The 15,564-nt window shown below is 56.2% G+C and overlaps 1 protein-coding gene across 1 annotated transcript; it reads right to left on the reverse strand.

Annotated features, from left to right (window-relative positions):
- Positions 1–1,339: 1,339 nt before the first annotated feature.
- On the reverse strand, positions 1,340–15,296 carry SAPCD2 (suppressor APC domain containing 2). Its single transcript, XM_089914050.1, has 7 exons — positions 15,113–15,296; positions 14,470–15,080; positions 11,749–11,861; positions 11,041–11,187; positions 10,633–10,740; positions 10,415–10,537; positions 1,340–10,341 (listed from the first exon to the last, which is right to left on the reverse strand). Exons 1-7 carry the CDS (start codon positions 15,223–15,225, stop codon positions 10,213–10,215), a joined length of 1,344 nt encoding a protein of 447 aa, XP_089770176.1. The 5' UTR covers positions 15,226–15,296; the 3' UTR covers positions 1,340–10,212.
- Between the last annotated feature and the right edge of the window lie 268 nt (positions 15,297–15,564).

Consider the following 15,564-nt stretch of genomic DNA (forward strand, 5'->3'; position numbering starts at 1 on the left):
ACGCTCAGGCTGGCCCATCCCCCATCCCGGTGGCCCCCTTTTCCTGGGGGACCCAGAAGCCTGGGCTGGGGAGGCCAGAGGCTTCCCAAGGAGGGAGGAGGAGCCTCTGCGGATGAGGGAGAGGGTCCCCCAGGCCGGGCTTGTCAGCACCCAGGTCCCTGCACACTGGGCTAAGCGCTCAGCTGGCCGCAGGACCCAGCTCAGCTCTTCCACCCCATGAAATGCCTGGCCGCTATGCTTGGAATCCCCATGGGCCCTGTGTGCCACCCTGGCCAAGCATCACCCCTTTCTCTGGCCAGGGGCCACCCCCATTTTGTGCAAAATAGGAATTCCAGCAGCAGGGAGCCATGTGGCAAGACCACCCAGGAGAGCCAGCAGATGGGGGTGGGGTTAGGGGACCAAAAGGACAGCCTTTGATGGGCACAGGGTCTGGGCAATGGCCCGGCCGGGTGGAACCGGCAGGGACAATTGGAATCGCTGGGACGGCTGCCCAGGCTGAGGGTCTGTTGTCTCAGGCCCAGCAAAGGAGCCTTTCTTCCAGCTCAGGACCCCAGTGGGAAGGGTGGGAGACTCGGGACATTGCTGGGCCTCCCCAGCCCCGCCGGGCTGGGTCCCAGCAGAGGGACACTGGGTGCGGCAGGCCAGCACAGGGCTCCAGGCCCCGTTTTCCTGCCAGCTCTCCTCCCCCTCCCCCAGGCCCTTTCTTCCACCCCAGAAAGTTCAGAGGAGCCAGAGGCCTGCAGTTTAGGCTGAAATGTAAGAGACAAAGGCGGCCCAGAGAGAGGCCAGCACATGAAAGGGCTGGAGACACTGGTGCTGCCGGCCGGCCCCTGCCCCCTCCTCACCCCTCTAGGCCCAAGGGAGCCCCGCCAGACCTGAGAGGAGGGGTCCTGGAGAACAGAGAACTGGACCCTGCCCTGGTGCTCGTGGCAGGGGCCCAGACTAGCCTGGGGAGAGAAGAAGGGAAGAAGCCAGGGGACATGGAACAGCCACGGCGGAGACTGGGAGCGAGTTCTCTCCCAGGGAGACCAGGGCGGGAATCCCCTCTTGGCCCAGAGACTTCCTTCGATGGGACCCTGGAAACTGGGCTGGGGGACAGGCGGCAGAGAGGCCCTGGCAGGAGCCCACCGGCAGGAGGGGGCTCTGGCGGGGCAGCCCCAGGCCTTGGGCCTCCGGGAACCTCAGCAGGGGTGGGGCTCCAGATGTGCTGCACATGGCTTGGCCCTGGCTCCAAGCAGAGGCATGCGGCTGCAGAGAGGTGCCGGGAGAGGCCCTCAGCAGAGGGGTCCTCAGAACCGTCCTCCCCCCCGACAGGATCCAGACCTCCCAGAGGGGCCGGTTAAGGTCTTGGCTGTCCCTGGCTCAGTCTCTCCATCGGAAGCCACAGTGTCTTGTGGCTGAAACATCTCCTTCACTCACTGCGCCCTTTCTACATGTGCTCATCAAGTCATTCAACAGACGTTTGCCAAGCACCTCCTATGGGGCCAGAGGCATACCAGGCTCTGTGCATGCACAGTGAGCGAGGGATGCTCACGGACTCCATGGCATGTGGGGGGACCCACCACCGGTCGGTCCAGGGGAGAGCAGGCTTGTCAAAGGCTCCCTGGGTCAGGGGAGGCCCGTGCTGCCTCGTGAGATGCAGCAGACAGACAGGAGAGCAAGTGCGGCACACATGCCCTGTGGAAAGAATCACAGTGCAGGAACAGGCATATCAGAGAGCCTTCGGTTGTCCTGACCAGAGGTGTCTACTCTCTTGACTTTTGTACTTGCTACTCTCTTGCTTTTCTTTATAGTTTTCCATCTCTCTAAATAATATATTGTGCTGTTTCTCCTGGTTGTTTCTTTTTTTAGAATTTTATCTTTTATTTATTTTTGGCTGCGTTGGGTCTTTGTTGCTGCGTGAGGGCTTCCTCTAGTTGTGGTGAGCGGGGGCTACTCTTGGTTGTGGTGCGTGGGCTTCTCATTGCGGTGGCTTCTCTTGTTGCGGAGCATGGGCTCTAGGCGCGTAGGCTTCAGTAGTTGTGGCACACAGGCTCAGTAGTTGTGGCGTGCAGGCTCAGTAGCTTTGCGGTATGTGGGATCCTCCTGGACCAGGGCTCGAACCTGTGTCCCCTGCATTGGCAGGGGGATTCTTAACCACTGTGCCACCAGGGAAGTCCCTTTCTTTCTTTCTTTTTTTTTTTGTACTGGAATACTGTTCTGGAATTTGCTTCTTTCACTCCCATTGTATTTTTGAGATTCAGCACGCTGACTTGGGAAGCTGTAGATGGTCCGCCCTGTTGCTGCATTGTCTCTGCTGTGAGTGTTGCAAAGCTCACATTTCAGCAGTGAGTGTGTCGGGGGTCCTGGCTTCAGGCTGTTTTCACTAAGATTGCTCCTGTGCACATTTGCACACGGGCAAGCCTTTCCCTGGGGAATAGCCTAGGAGCTGGTGACCAGAGCGCACCTGTGTGTTCAGGTTCACCTGCAAATAACTGTACTGTTTTCAGGATGGTGGCGCCACCTGGCGATCTCAAGAGCACACACCACCATTTTGGTTGGTATTGTGCAACTCTTGGCTTTCTCTCGTTGCGGTGGGCAGGGGCTACTCTTCGCTGTAGTGCCCTGGCTTCTCATTGCAGTGGCTTCTCTTTTTGCAGAGCACGGGCTCTAGGGCATGGGGGCTTCAGTAGTTGTGGTTCGCGGGCTTCAGTAGTTGTGGCTCACGGGCTCTAGAGCGCAGGCTCAGTAGTTGTGGCGCACGGGCTTAGTTGCTCCGCGGCATGTGGGATCTTCCCGGACCAGGGCTCGAACTCATGTCCCCTGCATTGGCAGGCGGATTCTTAACCACTGCGCCACCAGGGACGTCCTCTCTTTGAGCTTTTAATGTCATTTCCTTGATTACTGAAGAAATAGAGTCTTTCCTGTCTTCCATGAGGCATCTTTTCAAATCTTTGTTCATTCTCTAGGGATTGTTTATCTTTTCCTTATAGATCTGCAGGAATTCTTTATGTATACTGGGGACATGAGTCCTTTGCAGTGAAATCATAGAAGTGCTTGATTAGTCCAGATGTATCCGTTTTCTGCTCTATCATTTGCTCCTTTTGGGTCCTGTACGCGTAATCTACCGTGAGGTATTTATCCACCGCTAATGGATTGGCATAATCTTGTTTAAAATATCCTGTTAGTGGGAATTCCCCAGTGGTCCAGTGGTTAGGACTCCACGCTTCCACTGCAGGGGGCACGGGTTCAGTCTCTGGTCGGGGAACTAAGATACTGCATACCGTGCAGCAGGGCAAAAAAAAAAAAAAAAATCCTGTTGACATCTGCTTAATTTTTGCAGCATATGTTGTTATTTTTTTTAATTGCTCACATCATTTTATTTCTGCCTTTTATCTCTTTTACTCTTCACTAATCCAGGCAGATGCTTCTGCACTTCGTTAGTTTCCTCAATCAAGTCTTTGCCTTCATGGATGTTTTCTATAAAGCGTGTTTGTTTTCTATTTCACTAATTTCTGCTCTAACCTTTATTATTCTTACTCAAATATAACTTTATGTGAGCAGGAGTTTTCGTGTCTCTTTTGTTTGGATGTTCCCCAGCATCAAGAAAAGTGTCAGGGAATTCCCTGGTGGTCCAGTGGTTAGGACTCCACGCTTTCACTGCCAAGGGCCAGCATTCAATCCCTGGTGGGGAAACTAGGATCCCACAAGCCACGCAGCGTGGCCAAAAAAAAAAATTTTTTTTAAAGTGTCAGGTACATATATATAGTCAATAAAAATATTTTAATATAATGTGTTATAATTTCTTTCTTCTATATTCTTTGTATTTATTTCTGTTATTTCTTTTTCCAACTTCTGAAGTTCAATGCTTAATTCACTTCTTACAAGGCTTTCTTCTTTCCTAATGTATCTAAGTGTCTATATAAATTTCCCTCTGGTCTCTGCTTTTGATGCACACTCTTTTTATTTTCATTTAGATAATTTGTTTTCATTTTCATTGTGATTTCTTATTTGATGTATGAATTGTTTAGATGTGGGTGTGGGTTTTTTCCTTTTTTTAATTTATTTTTTTCCTGTTTTTTGTTTTTTATTTTTTGTGTGTTTTTTCTTCCCCCCCCCTTTTTTTTTTGTTGTTTCTTTTGGTTTTGTTTTTTGTTTTTTGGGGGGAGGTGTGTGTGCTTTAATATCCAAAAGTCTGGGCTGTTTTCTAAGGTACCTGCGTCGTGGTTGCATCATGTAGTCTGCATGAGAGCAATCTTCCGATATTTGTTGCATTGCCTTTTGGGCCCAGCATGTGGTCATGAATAGTTATAGATGCTCTCCGTGTGCTTGAGAAGAATTCTCCAATTAGTGAGTGTCTCGGTCTGGATTTGTCCATTAGATCAACATTACCAATAATGTTCAAATCTACTATATCCTATCAATTATCAAGAAATATATGTTAAAATTTCTCACTGTGATGGTGAGTCTGTCAATTTTTCTTTATAGTTCTGATAAGTCTTGCCGTATATATAGATAGATAGATAGATTTTTTTAAACATATCGTACAACAGCAAAATCAAGAAATTGACATTGGTACAACCTAAGGAGCTTACTTCTCTTTCACTGGTTTTACTTGCACTCATTTGTGTGTGTAGCTCTCTGCAATTTTACCACACGTGTAGCCTTTTGGGACCACCACGACAACCAAGAAATTCAAATGAACCATCCCCACGAGACCCCTCACACCGCCCTTTAGCCAACCCACACCCTCCATCTCCATAATCATGTCATCTCCCAGTTGGTACATGAATGGGTCACACATAATGTATCCTTTTGAGATTGGCTCTCACCACCCAGCATAATTTCCCTGAGGTGCATCCATGTTGTTGTGTTATCGATAGTTCCTTCCTTTTCATTGCTGATTTGTATCCCGTGGTGTGGATGGACCATAGTTTGTTCAAACAGTCACCCATAGAAGGAAGGACATTTGAGCAGTGTCTAGTTGGGAGCTACTACCAGTGAAGTTGCTCTGAACAATCATGTACGTGTTCCTGCGTGAAAATAAGTCTTCGTTTCTCTGGGATAAATGCCCAAGGATGCAATCGCTGTGTGTATGATGTGTTAGGGTGCTCCAGAGAAAGGAAAGAGAACCGACAGGAATATATACATGGGGGTGGCAGGGAGGAGAGAGGGAGAGAAACAGATTTATTTTAAGGAATTGGCTCACGCGGTTGTAGGAGCTGGCAAGTCTGAAGTCTGCAAAGCAGGTCAGCAGGTTGGAACCCAGGGAAGACTGGATGTAGCAGCCTTGAGCGCAAAAGCAGTCTGCAAGCCGACTTCCATCCTTTCGGGGTATCTTAGTCTTTTCTCTTAAGGCCTTCAACTGAGTGGATGAGGCCTACCCACACTATGGGGAACAATCTACTTTACTCAAAGCCCACTGGTGTAAACGTCAATCATATCTAAAACATACCTTCACGGCAACTTCTGTGTTTGACCAAAGGACTGGGCACCATATCCTAGCCAAGCTGACACATGAAATTAACCATCATATGTGGTAAGTCAATTTTATTTTATTGGTTTTTAAAAAAAATTTATTTTTGGCTGCGTTGGGTCTTCATTACTGCTTGCGGGCTTTCTCTAGTTGCGGCGCGCGGGGGTTACTCTTCCTTGCGGTGCGCGGGCTTCTCATTGGGTGGCTTCTCTTATTGTGGAGCACGGGCTCTAGGCGCGCAGGCCTCAGTAGTTGTGACACTCGGGCTCAGTAGTTGTGGCACGCGGGCCCAGCTGCTCCGCGGCATGTGGGATATTCCCGGACCGGGGCACGAACCCGTGTCCCCTGCATCGGCAGGCGGACTCTCAACCACTGCGCCACCAGGGAAGCCCTCACTGTAGTTTTAATTTACATTTTTCTAATGGCTAATGACATTTAACATTTTTTCACATGCTTATACGCCATCTGTATGTCCTCCTTGGTGAAATGTCTGCATATCTTTGTGATTTATATTTTGGTATTGGGTGATTACAACTTTAGGGTTGCTATACCTTCCTGGTAAATTAAACATTTTATTATTAGCTAGTTACTCTCTTCAACACTACTAATGTTTCTTGCCTTAAAATCTATTTTGTTTTATATTAATGCAACTACTTGAGCTTTTCTTTTTTGTTTTTTGGTGTCATACTTCAGGCGTGTCTCTTAAAACAGCTTATATCTGAATTTCTAAAAATCCAATCTGATGACTCTTTCACTAGAGAGTTTAATCCATTCACATATATTGTGATTACTAACATATCCAATCTTATTATGTGTTTTCTTTTTTTAAAAATTTATTTATATTTATTTATTTTTGGCTGCGTTGGTTCCTCATTGCTGCGCACGGGCTTTCTCTAGTTGCGGCCAGCGGGGGCTACTCTTCCTTGCAGTGCACGGGCTTCTCATTGTGGTGGCTTCCCTTGTTGCAGAGCACAGGCTCTAGGAGGGTGGGCTTCAGTAGTTGCAGCACGCAGGCTCAGTAGTTGTGGCTCGTGGGCTCTACAGCTCAGGCTCAGCAGTTGTGGGGCACAGGCTTAGTTGTTCCGCGGCATGTGGGATCTTCCCGGACCAGGGCTCAAACCTGTGTCCCCTGCATTGGCAGGTGGATTCTTAACCACTGTGCCACCAGGGAAGTCCCTTATTATGTGTTTTCTGAGTTTTTAATTTTTTCTTGTAGAGTTGAACTTCTTTTCCCTTTTCTCCCCCATTTCGCTGTCCCTCCCTTCTTTGGAAGGTATACACCGAATAGCAGTTATTTTATCTGGTTCTCCCAGTTATTGTAACATACATATTTAATAAAATAAAATATAAAGTTAATATCTTTTCCCTCCTTATGATCAATTATACTTTATTATTTTAACACTTGATGAATTTTTAAAATTTACTATTAATTAATTAGGTTGCGCTGGGTCTTAGTTGTGGCAGGTGGGCTCCTTAGTTGCGGCATGCATGTGGGATCTAGCTCCCTGATCAGGAATCAAACCTGGGCGCCCTGCATTGGGAGCACAGGGTCTTAGCCACTAGACCACCAGGCAAGTCCCTGAACAATTATACTTTAGAATTGTTTATCTCCAATCACTCCTCCCCATTTTTATGACATTATTGACATTATTTAGGTCCTGTCCTGCTCTCCCACAAATCATCACCATCATCGTAATTATTGTTACAACGGAGACAAGAAACGGCGATGTTTTGCCGACAGCCGTGTGGATGTGCTGTCTTGGAAGTGGGTCCTGCCTGTCAGTCAGCATCAGGGGAGACTGCAGCCCCGGCAGATCATCTTCACCGCACCCTCACACGATTCCAGGCCAGAGCCACCCAGCTCGTAACCCACAGAAACGGCGAGAAAATGTGTTGCCTTAAGCCACTAAGTTTTAAGTGGCCTCGTTCTGCAGCCACAGATAACTAACTCACCCCGGTCTACGATTCCTTCTTGAATTTTACCTTCTCTCTGAAATCCTTCTCTGGAATTTCCTTTAGTCAAGTGCTGTTGGTGGTAAACTCTCAACTTTGTATGAACATGTTTTTATTTTGCCCTCACCCTCAAAAGACAGTTTCTCGGGACGTGGGCTTCTAGGTTAATAATTATGTATATAATCTCAGCCACTGAAGGCATTTCACTCTCTCTGGCCTCTGATGTCACTGTGGCAGCTCTTTTGTAGGAAATTGTTTTTCTGTTTCTGGATTCTTTAACAATTTTTTTAATGTTTATTTTTATTTTCTATTTTTTTCTATAACAAACATCTATAAGCTACATAAAACACACATATGCAACCCCCAGCTAAAATCCTTCCATAGCTCTCTAACAGAGCTCAGGAAAAAGTACAAACTCCATCCATAGCCCATCATGCCCTGGCTCTACGCCTCCTGAACTCTTCCTCTTCTAAACCTCTCCATTCCTGGAATGACCCATGTGCTCCCTTGCCTCTATCTTACTCATCAGAGGCTTGGTTCAGGTATCCATTCACTTTTCAACTTGTCCAGGAGAGGTTTTCCCTGAACTGTCTCTTCACCCCTCCCCCAATAACCACACCTGCCCCCAACCCCACAGTAAAGGTTAGAGATGTCTCCCTCAATGTCTTTAGCAATCTTTTAAGAGAAAATGTCATTTCTTTTTATTCATCCTGGCTGGGATCCACTGGGATTCCTGGATCTGAGAATCGATATTTTTAGCCAATTCTGGAAAAATTTAAGCCAGTTTAACTTCATATATTGTCCCTCCTTCCCTAGCCTCTCTTTCAGGAAATCCAATCAGACAAGCAGCCCTCTCCCTCTTATCTTTCAAGATCCTCCTCTCATCCATATTTCTCACCTCTGTCTCTCTGGGCCGTGTTCCGGACCATTTCCTAAGCTCTGTATTTCAATTCACCAAGTCTCCCTTCAGCTATGCTGAAATTTTCCATCTGAAGTCCATTTGAGTTTTAAATCTTTATATATATTTTAAATTCCTGGTTCTATTAGATTCTTTTTCATGTTATCGGTCACCTTTATAGAATAAAAGATTACACTTTTTTTTTAACAGAATAAGAAACTATAAAGACTATTCCTTGTTCGTATTTTCTAGGATCTCTTTTATTTCTTCAGGCATACAAAACATAGCCATTTTATGTTCTCCGATTATTGAATATCTGAATCGGTTGTTTCTGCTGGCTCTCGTGGTAGATTCTTTCCTTGTGGTGTTTATGAAAATTTTTTTAAGCTGGAGATGCTCATTTTCCTTGGAACTTGGTCTGTAGGAAATCCTTGAGGCCTGGTGGAGTTGCATTGCTCTAGAGCAGAGATGCTCAGCTAAGGGCAACTTTGCCCCCTGGGCACTGGCAATGTCCAGACATTTTGGTCATCACAACTGAGTGTGTGTGTGTGTTGCTGGCATCTAGTGGATAGAGGCCAGGGATGGTGCTAAACATCCTACGGTGCACAGACAGCTCCCCCAAGACTTAACGCGGCCCCAGACCTCCCCCCTGCATGGCTGAGAAACACTCGCTGTTCTAGCGAGGACGTTTGGCTTCCACCAGCCGCCTGGGCCCCGCCAACCTGGGGCCACTTACAATTCTCCCCTTGGGGTCTCTAGGGCCACACAGGCAGCCTGATTTCAGACTGCAAATGAATAGGACGCATTTTCCACCCTGCGTGGAAAGCCAGCGCCACGAGGCCTCTCCCTGAGTCACGGGTTTCTTCCACACTCACCCTGCGGCTGAAGGGTCCGCCTTCTGTGGGCAGTACCCCTGGGGCAGACACTGGCTTCTGGTCCTGCCTCCCAAGTTCCGTGAAGACCTCAGGGGGAAAGCAGATACCCTCAGGGCAAAGGCTACCCCCTTTGCCGTTTCAGCCTCTGCCGGTTCGTTCCCTCTATATCCGAGGTGCAGGGTTGGGCAGGAGCCAGTCAGGTGAAGCAGGAAGTGGGTGTTCCCAGGGACGGAACAGCATTTGCAAAGCCCAGAAACGGGAGAGCCCGGGCCGGCAGGGCTGGGGGCCGGGGATGTGGAGGCCAAACCCTGCTTGGGGCCTGGGTCTGCCCGTTTGTTTAGCATCTAAGGTCCGTGGGGAGGACCAAGCAGGCCAGCTTTGGCCCAGGCATGAATCCAGTGAATCCCCAACACCATGCCCTCGGGGCTCCCCTGGAACTGGACACAAGCAGAACCCCCTTCTTAGAGGCCACCCTCCATCTGCTCCTGACTGAGGGACAGCCGCCTAGTCTTGAGCGGGGCAAGACGCCCTTGGACCCCCGGGGCCAATCACCCGCTGGACCTGCAGGTGTCCCAGCCCGCCCCAGGTTCCCCTACTCCGGGCCCCATCTGAGACGCCACAGCGGGGCCTCCAAGGCCGCAGTCACCAGTGCATGTGGCGCCCTCTGCTGGCCACTCTTGGGAACGCAGCCTAGTGTGATCAGCGCCTTCCACCGGAGACCGCAGGTGGGAGGGGAGACACACCAGCTGCCAGGGCGGCCCAGATCTGGTGAACACGAGGGGGTGTCCCCCACTGTCCACTGACAGTGGCAGGAGCAGCTTCGGGCTGTGTGTTGGCATGATGGAGTCCCACCCCAGGTCAGGCCCCCAAGACCAAGATGGAGTCAACGTCTGGGGTCTCAGAACATCCTGGGGTTAGGGGAGCCCGGACTGGAAGGGAGGAAGGAGGGCAGTGCTCGGGCCCGCCAGGGCGCCTGCAGCCTCAGGGCTGAGTGCCAGGCCGCGAGGCCCCTCGTCCGTGCCTGGGGCCGGCTAGATGAAGGTGGAGTCCAGGGGCCCAGCGTCCTGCTGGCTGAGGGCACGGGCCTCAAACAGCTGCTTGATGAGGGCGGACTTCTCCTGCTCCAGCTGTGTGATACGCTCGCTCTTGTCGGTCACCTCCTGGGCGGGCAGGAGGGCAGTCAGGGCCTGCCCAGCCTCCGGCCCCGGGCGACGCATCCCGCCCGCAGCTCACCTGGGTGAGGAGCCGGTTCTGCTCCTTCAGCATGAGGACGGTCTGCTGCTGCCAGCTAGGGACCGCGGGCGAGGCGGGCGCCAGGGCGGGGCCCAGGGGCCCCGAGGAGGACGAGGGCAGAGCCTACAGGAGGGCACGGTCAGGCAGGCCTGGCAGCCCTGGCACAGCCCCTAGGACAAGGGTGAGGGCGGCACCGAGCTGGTCCGGCGAGCACTCACCCTTCCGGCACAGGCCGCGGCCAGCAGCTCCCCCAGGCATCGGGCCACCTCCTGCACCTTGGGCAGCAGCTGCCCCAGCAGGCGGGGGCTCCCCTCAGCCCCGAAGCCCTGGGAGGGGAGCGGGGGAGGGGTGGTCAGAGCGCAGGCCGGCCAGGGTCAGCCCCAATGCCTCGAGGGGGGGTCCCCACGGGCGGGGGGAAGTCACTGCTCTGAGCTGAGGGAGCCCAGGGGTGTCGCAGCAGGTGGGGAATATCACGGGGGGGGCGTGGCCCAGCATTCTGGGTGGAGGGACAGCCACTGTGCCCAGCTGGGGGTGCCCGGGTTTGGGTGGGCGATCACTGTGTGTGTTGGGCGAGGGCCACTCTGCCTGGGGCTGGGGGGCAGCCTAGCCCCGACAGCGGCACTCACGGCACTGGCCCTGCTTTGGCCCAGGCGGCGCTGGCGCTCCTGCACGCGCTGCAGCTGCTGCTGGTACCACTCGCGGCCCCGCGCCATCATCTCCAGGCCCTGCAGTAGCACCTCCTGCTCCTGTTCCAGCTCCTTCATCTGCTTCAGCTGCGACACACGGGCACGCGCCATGCCAACGGGCTAATAGCGGGTGCCGCCTGCACCGGTCTATGTCCGCAACTCACCCAGCCCGCACAGGAACGGGCCCGCCGGCCCGCGTGCGCACACCCGTACTCGCGTGAGCCCTCCTGCGCTGGGAAGCACAGCCCGCCTCCTCCTCCGGGGGGCCCTGGCCTTCCTCAGGCCCTCCACGCAGCCCTCCCCAGGGGAACCTTCCCCTCTCTTTACGGCGAGTGGTAGCCCCCGGCTGCTGGGCCGGCCTACCATAGCAGGGAAGCAGGCAGGGGCCAGCGCAGTGCTGAGGAGGGGGCCAAACGTTCCCCCTAAAGGACTTCCTGACCTGGCCGCGGGCCGGCCCGCAAGGGGATTCAAAGCAGGATGGGGAGAGAGGTTTAGAACTGCCGACGTTCCTGCCACAGAATCCCCCAGAGCCCGAAACCAGCTGTCCCCTCCCGGGCAGAGGGGTGGTCCAGCAGGCCACGTCTGGGGGCCAAGGCCAAACCCAGGCAAGATGGAGAGCCCCCCAGAGCCCCCCGGGCCCTTACTCACCAGGTCGCAGTCCACACCGTTGGTGATGGTGTGTCTCCGACGTTCCCCTCGGGCACGGGGGCCCCACCGGGCGTCCCCCACGCCCAGCTCCCGGGCCCTGCAGGCCACTGCATCTGCAGGAGAGGCGAGGGCCTGGCTCGCTTCCAGGCCTGCCAAGTCAAGCTTGCCTCCCCCAGCCCCGCAAAGACCCATCCCGGAGCCCCTGCCAACCAACCCCAGCCACGCAGAGCCAGGTGTGCCGGCCTGCGTGCCTCGGGATTCCTCAGCAATTCAGAACCTCCGCACCCTGCCGGTGCCAGGCTGGGGTCTGGGCCCCACTCGACCTACACAAGCTCCCCTCACACCTGCCTTGGGGACAGCCGTGTGGCCGCTGAGGCTGCATGTTTGCACACACACCCCCCACACGCCTCAGGCGTGAGCTCCCTGAGGGCAGGGGTTTCATCTGGCTCATCTGTGCACACCCAGGGCCCGCACCTCAGGGGCTCAAAGGCTGCTAGGTACGGAGCCAGCGAGGCGGCCTCTGGAGTCCACTCCTGTCTCCTTGTCCACCCAGGCCCTTTAAGGGTGACTGGAGTTCACGCAGGAGAAACGTGGGGCATGGGTGGCAGAGACCTGACTTCTCCCGGGAAGGTGACTGCAGCATAAAGGTAGTTCCCTGCGTGTGTGCACCAGCCGTGCCCTCAGCAGGCAACTCCTACAGCAAATGTGGCCAGCTGCAGTCGGCTGGGGGCCGGAAAGCCAGGTACTTCCCTGGGAGAGCCTCCTGGAGGGCCAGCAGGCTTTCCTGGGGGATGGGGGAGTATGTGCAGGGCTGCCCAGGAGGGCAGGAGTGGGGTGCAGGTGAGGAGGGCACCCTCCACTGGCTCCCTAGCCCTATGCCCCGCCCGGCACAGTGGTGGGCGGGTGGTGCAAGAAGGGGGCACAGGTATGCCTGCTAGGGACACGTCCAGAGGGCTGGCACCAGCTGGCCACGCAGGCCACCAGCCAGCCCTGGCAGACAGGCTCCAGGCAGGCCGAGTTCACGTTCCAACCTGCCGGGCTGCCCGGCAAGCAGAGAAGGCACAGCGGGGGAAGGGGGACAGGACAACCCGGAACACCTGGGCTAGTCTGCACTGTCAGCTCTGCAGGGCAGCCCCGGGACCCCCAGAGGACGGCACGCTGGACGCCCAGCGGCTGACCAGCAGGCAGGGGCATCAGCACCCGTGTCTGGGCCTGACAGAGCAGCTGGTACTTATGGAGCCCAGGCCGGCCTGGTGTGAGCTCTGAGCTCCGAGAGGGAACAGGAGGCAGGACCTGGACCTCTGAGAGGGCTTGGGAAGCTGTGCACATGGAGGCCTTTCTCTTCCTGGGGTGCTAGGGGGCTCTTGGAGCTCAAGGTTTGGCACCCAAAGAGTATGCCACACGCCCTGGCTGGGCCTCTGCCTGTAAAAGGTGACAGCGAGAGCCCTGGCCTGAAGCCTAGAGAGGGGCTGATGTGAACGCTGCCCCGTGGTGGGCAACAGCCATGTGCCCGACCCCGGACCTGGACCTCAGAGGGCTGCAGTGAGGGACCCCATGTCACACAGGGCACCAGGGCAAAGCTGGGCGGGACGACAGGACTGAGGCCTCCAAACCCCAAACCCATGGCTGATTTCCAACTGTGTGCAGCCACGTGGATTGCACCAGCCCTGAACTCAGGCCAAGCACACCCAGAAGCCCACTCCCCCTACACACATCTTGGGGACAGGGAGGTTGGGCAGCGAGGCGCCTGCGTGCGGGAACCCTCAGCCTCGGGTGGGCTGCTGGATTAGCTCACCAGGGAGGCTAGGGGGTCACCGCAGCTCCAACTGGCAGTCTTGGGCTGGGGAATATGTCCAAGCCTGGGCGGGGGGGTCCAGCGAAGCTGGCAGAGCGGTGGGCAGCACAGAAAGGGCTGGCAGCTGCCCGGGTGGAAGGCCTGCACCTGCACAGGCTGAATGGGCCGAGGGGCCCAGCCCCCGCCCACAGCCATAAAGCAGGTCTTGTTCCCAGGGCAGACTCTGGGGGACAAACAGGGGACCATTCAGCCATCTCCTGTCCCTGCCAAGTGGACCGGACGCCAGGCCATCCCCAGGGGCTGTGGTCGGTCCCTCCCAGGTGTCAGAGGTGCCACGGCTCCAGGCCTGGAAAACTGGGCTGGAGACCACCCACCCCTCTGCCTTTTCCTGGCAGCTACGCCAGGTCCTCCTGCACCACCTCTGGCAGCTCCTGCCTGCCCTGGCCTCAGAGCGGGGCAGCGGGCCCAGGCCCCTTGGCGGAGCTGTCAGACTGAGAGGGACTCAAGAAGGCAGCAAGGGCCCTTCACAGTCTGGGGGTCCTCGCTCTACACCAGCGAGAACTGCCTCTGCCTCAGTCACCAGGTGAGCCCAAGGGCCCAGGTGTCCCCAGGTGTGGGCAGTTACTGGAGGTGGAGAGCCCCCTCATACTGGACAGGTTCCCCGGTGCCCCGCTAGGATTTGGTACAGAGTGGGTTCCTGGTGGGGTTTGCTGAGTCACCCGCCAGCCCCTTGGCCCGGGTCCCTGAGCACACCGGCATGGGGACGAGGTCTCTTCCCCTCCGGGCCGCCAGGTGTGTACCAGGCTCAGAAGCCAACGAAGAGCTGTCCGCTCTTGTCCCCCCGCTGGGAGATGCTCGGGCAGCACCTCTTCGGTGCGCCGGCGAGGGGAGCTACGAGGCGGGGCCGGGGTCCGCCCCGCACTCACCAGCGTCCGTGTTCGGGCTCCGCTCCAGCGCCGCGCCCTGGGGCCGTTCGGGCTCCTCCGGGCCGGGCGCCGCCTCCGCCGGGCTGCACAGCCTCTCTAGGCTCCGGGCCGCGCCACCCGGGCCGGCCGGCGGGGGGCGCGCGCCCAGGGGCAGGGGCTTCCTCTCCAGGACCGTCCGCGGCTCGTCGGCCGGCGCGAACACCAGGCGCTGCGGCGGCGGCGGCTGCCCCCCGGGCCGCGCCGGGCAGCCTCCTCGGGCCGGGGCGCGCGCCGGGGCCCGCGTGCCGCCGTCGGCGCTCAGCAGTGAGGTGCGCAGGCCGGCCACGAAGCGCTCGAAGGTCAGGTAGCCGCTGGCCGGGGCCACCTGGCGCAGGCCCTCGAGCACGCCGCGTGGCAGCTCGCGAGCGTCGGCGCCCTGCCAGCGGGACTCGATCTCGCGCAGGTGCACGATGCCGCGCCTCCGGTCGTCCAGGATGTCGAAGAGGGTGCGCAGGCTCTGCAAGAAGGCGCGCGGCAGACCCTCCGTGCCGGGCGCGGGCGCGGAAGGCGGCCCGCGGCCGGGCTCGGCCATTGCGGCTCCGGCCATGGGCGCCCGCCGGCACGCCTCGGTCCTCGGCCTGCCCCGGGCTGGTCCCCGCGTGGCCCAGAGTCCGTCCCCGCGCGCCCCGACGGCGGGGACGGCGGCACGCAACCCGCCGTGACAATAGCTGCGACTTTTTGAATGGGCTTCCTCGCGTTGTCAGCGCTCATTAGCATTCGCGGCGGCCATTGGCCGAGGCTGACCCATCTCCTCTCCGATTGGCTGAGAGGCCGGCAGCCCGGTTTGATTTTCGAGCGGAGGGGTCGGAGCCTCGCGCGGAGGCCCCCGGCCAGTAGAGGGCTGGGTCCCCCAACTCTGCCTCCCTCCCGACCTCGCGGGTGGGGGAGGGGCCCCTGAGCGGCCCCCTTATACTTCCCAACCCCCACCACACCAGCCCTCCCGCCGCGGTTCCGCCCTTGCGGGGTTTGGCCGCCCAACCCACCTCCCAAGGGCGGGGCCAGGCGCCCTGCAGAAAACCTGTCCCCAGGTGGCCTCCTGGGATATGGATGGGGAGC

This window comes from Delphinapterus leucas, chromosome 6, assembly GCF_059928025.1.
Source record: "Delphinapterus leucas isolate spDelLeu-1000000601 "Yukka" chromosome 6, BTC_Dleu_Yukka2, whole genome shotgun sequence".
Lineage (NCBI taxonomy): Eukaryota > Metazoa > Chordata > Mammalia > Artiodactyla > Monodontidae > Delphinapterus > Delphinapterus leucas.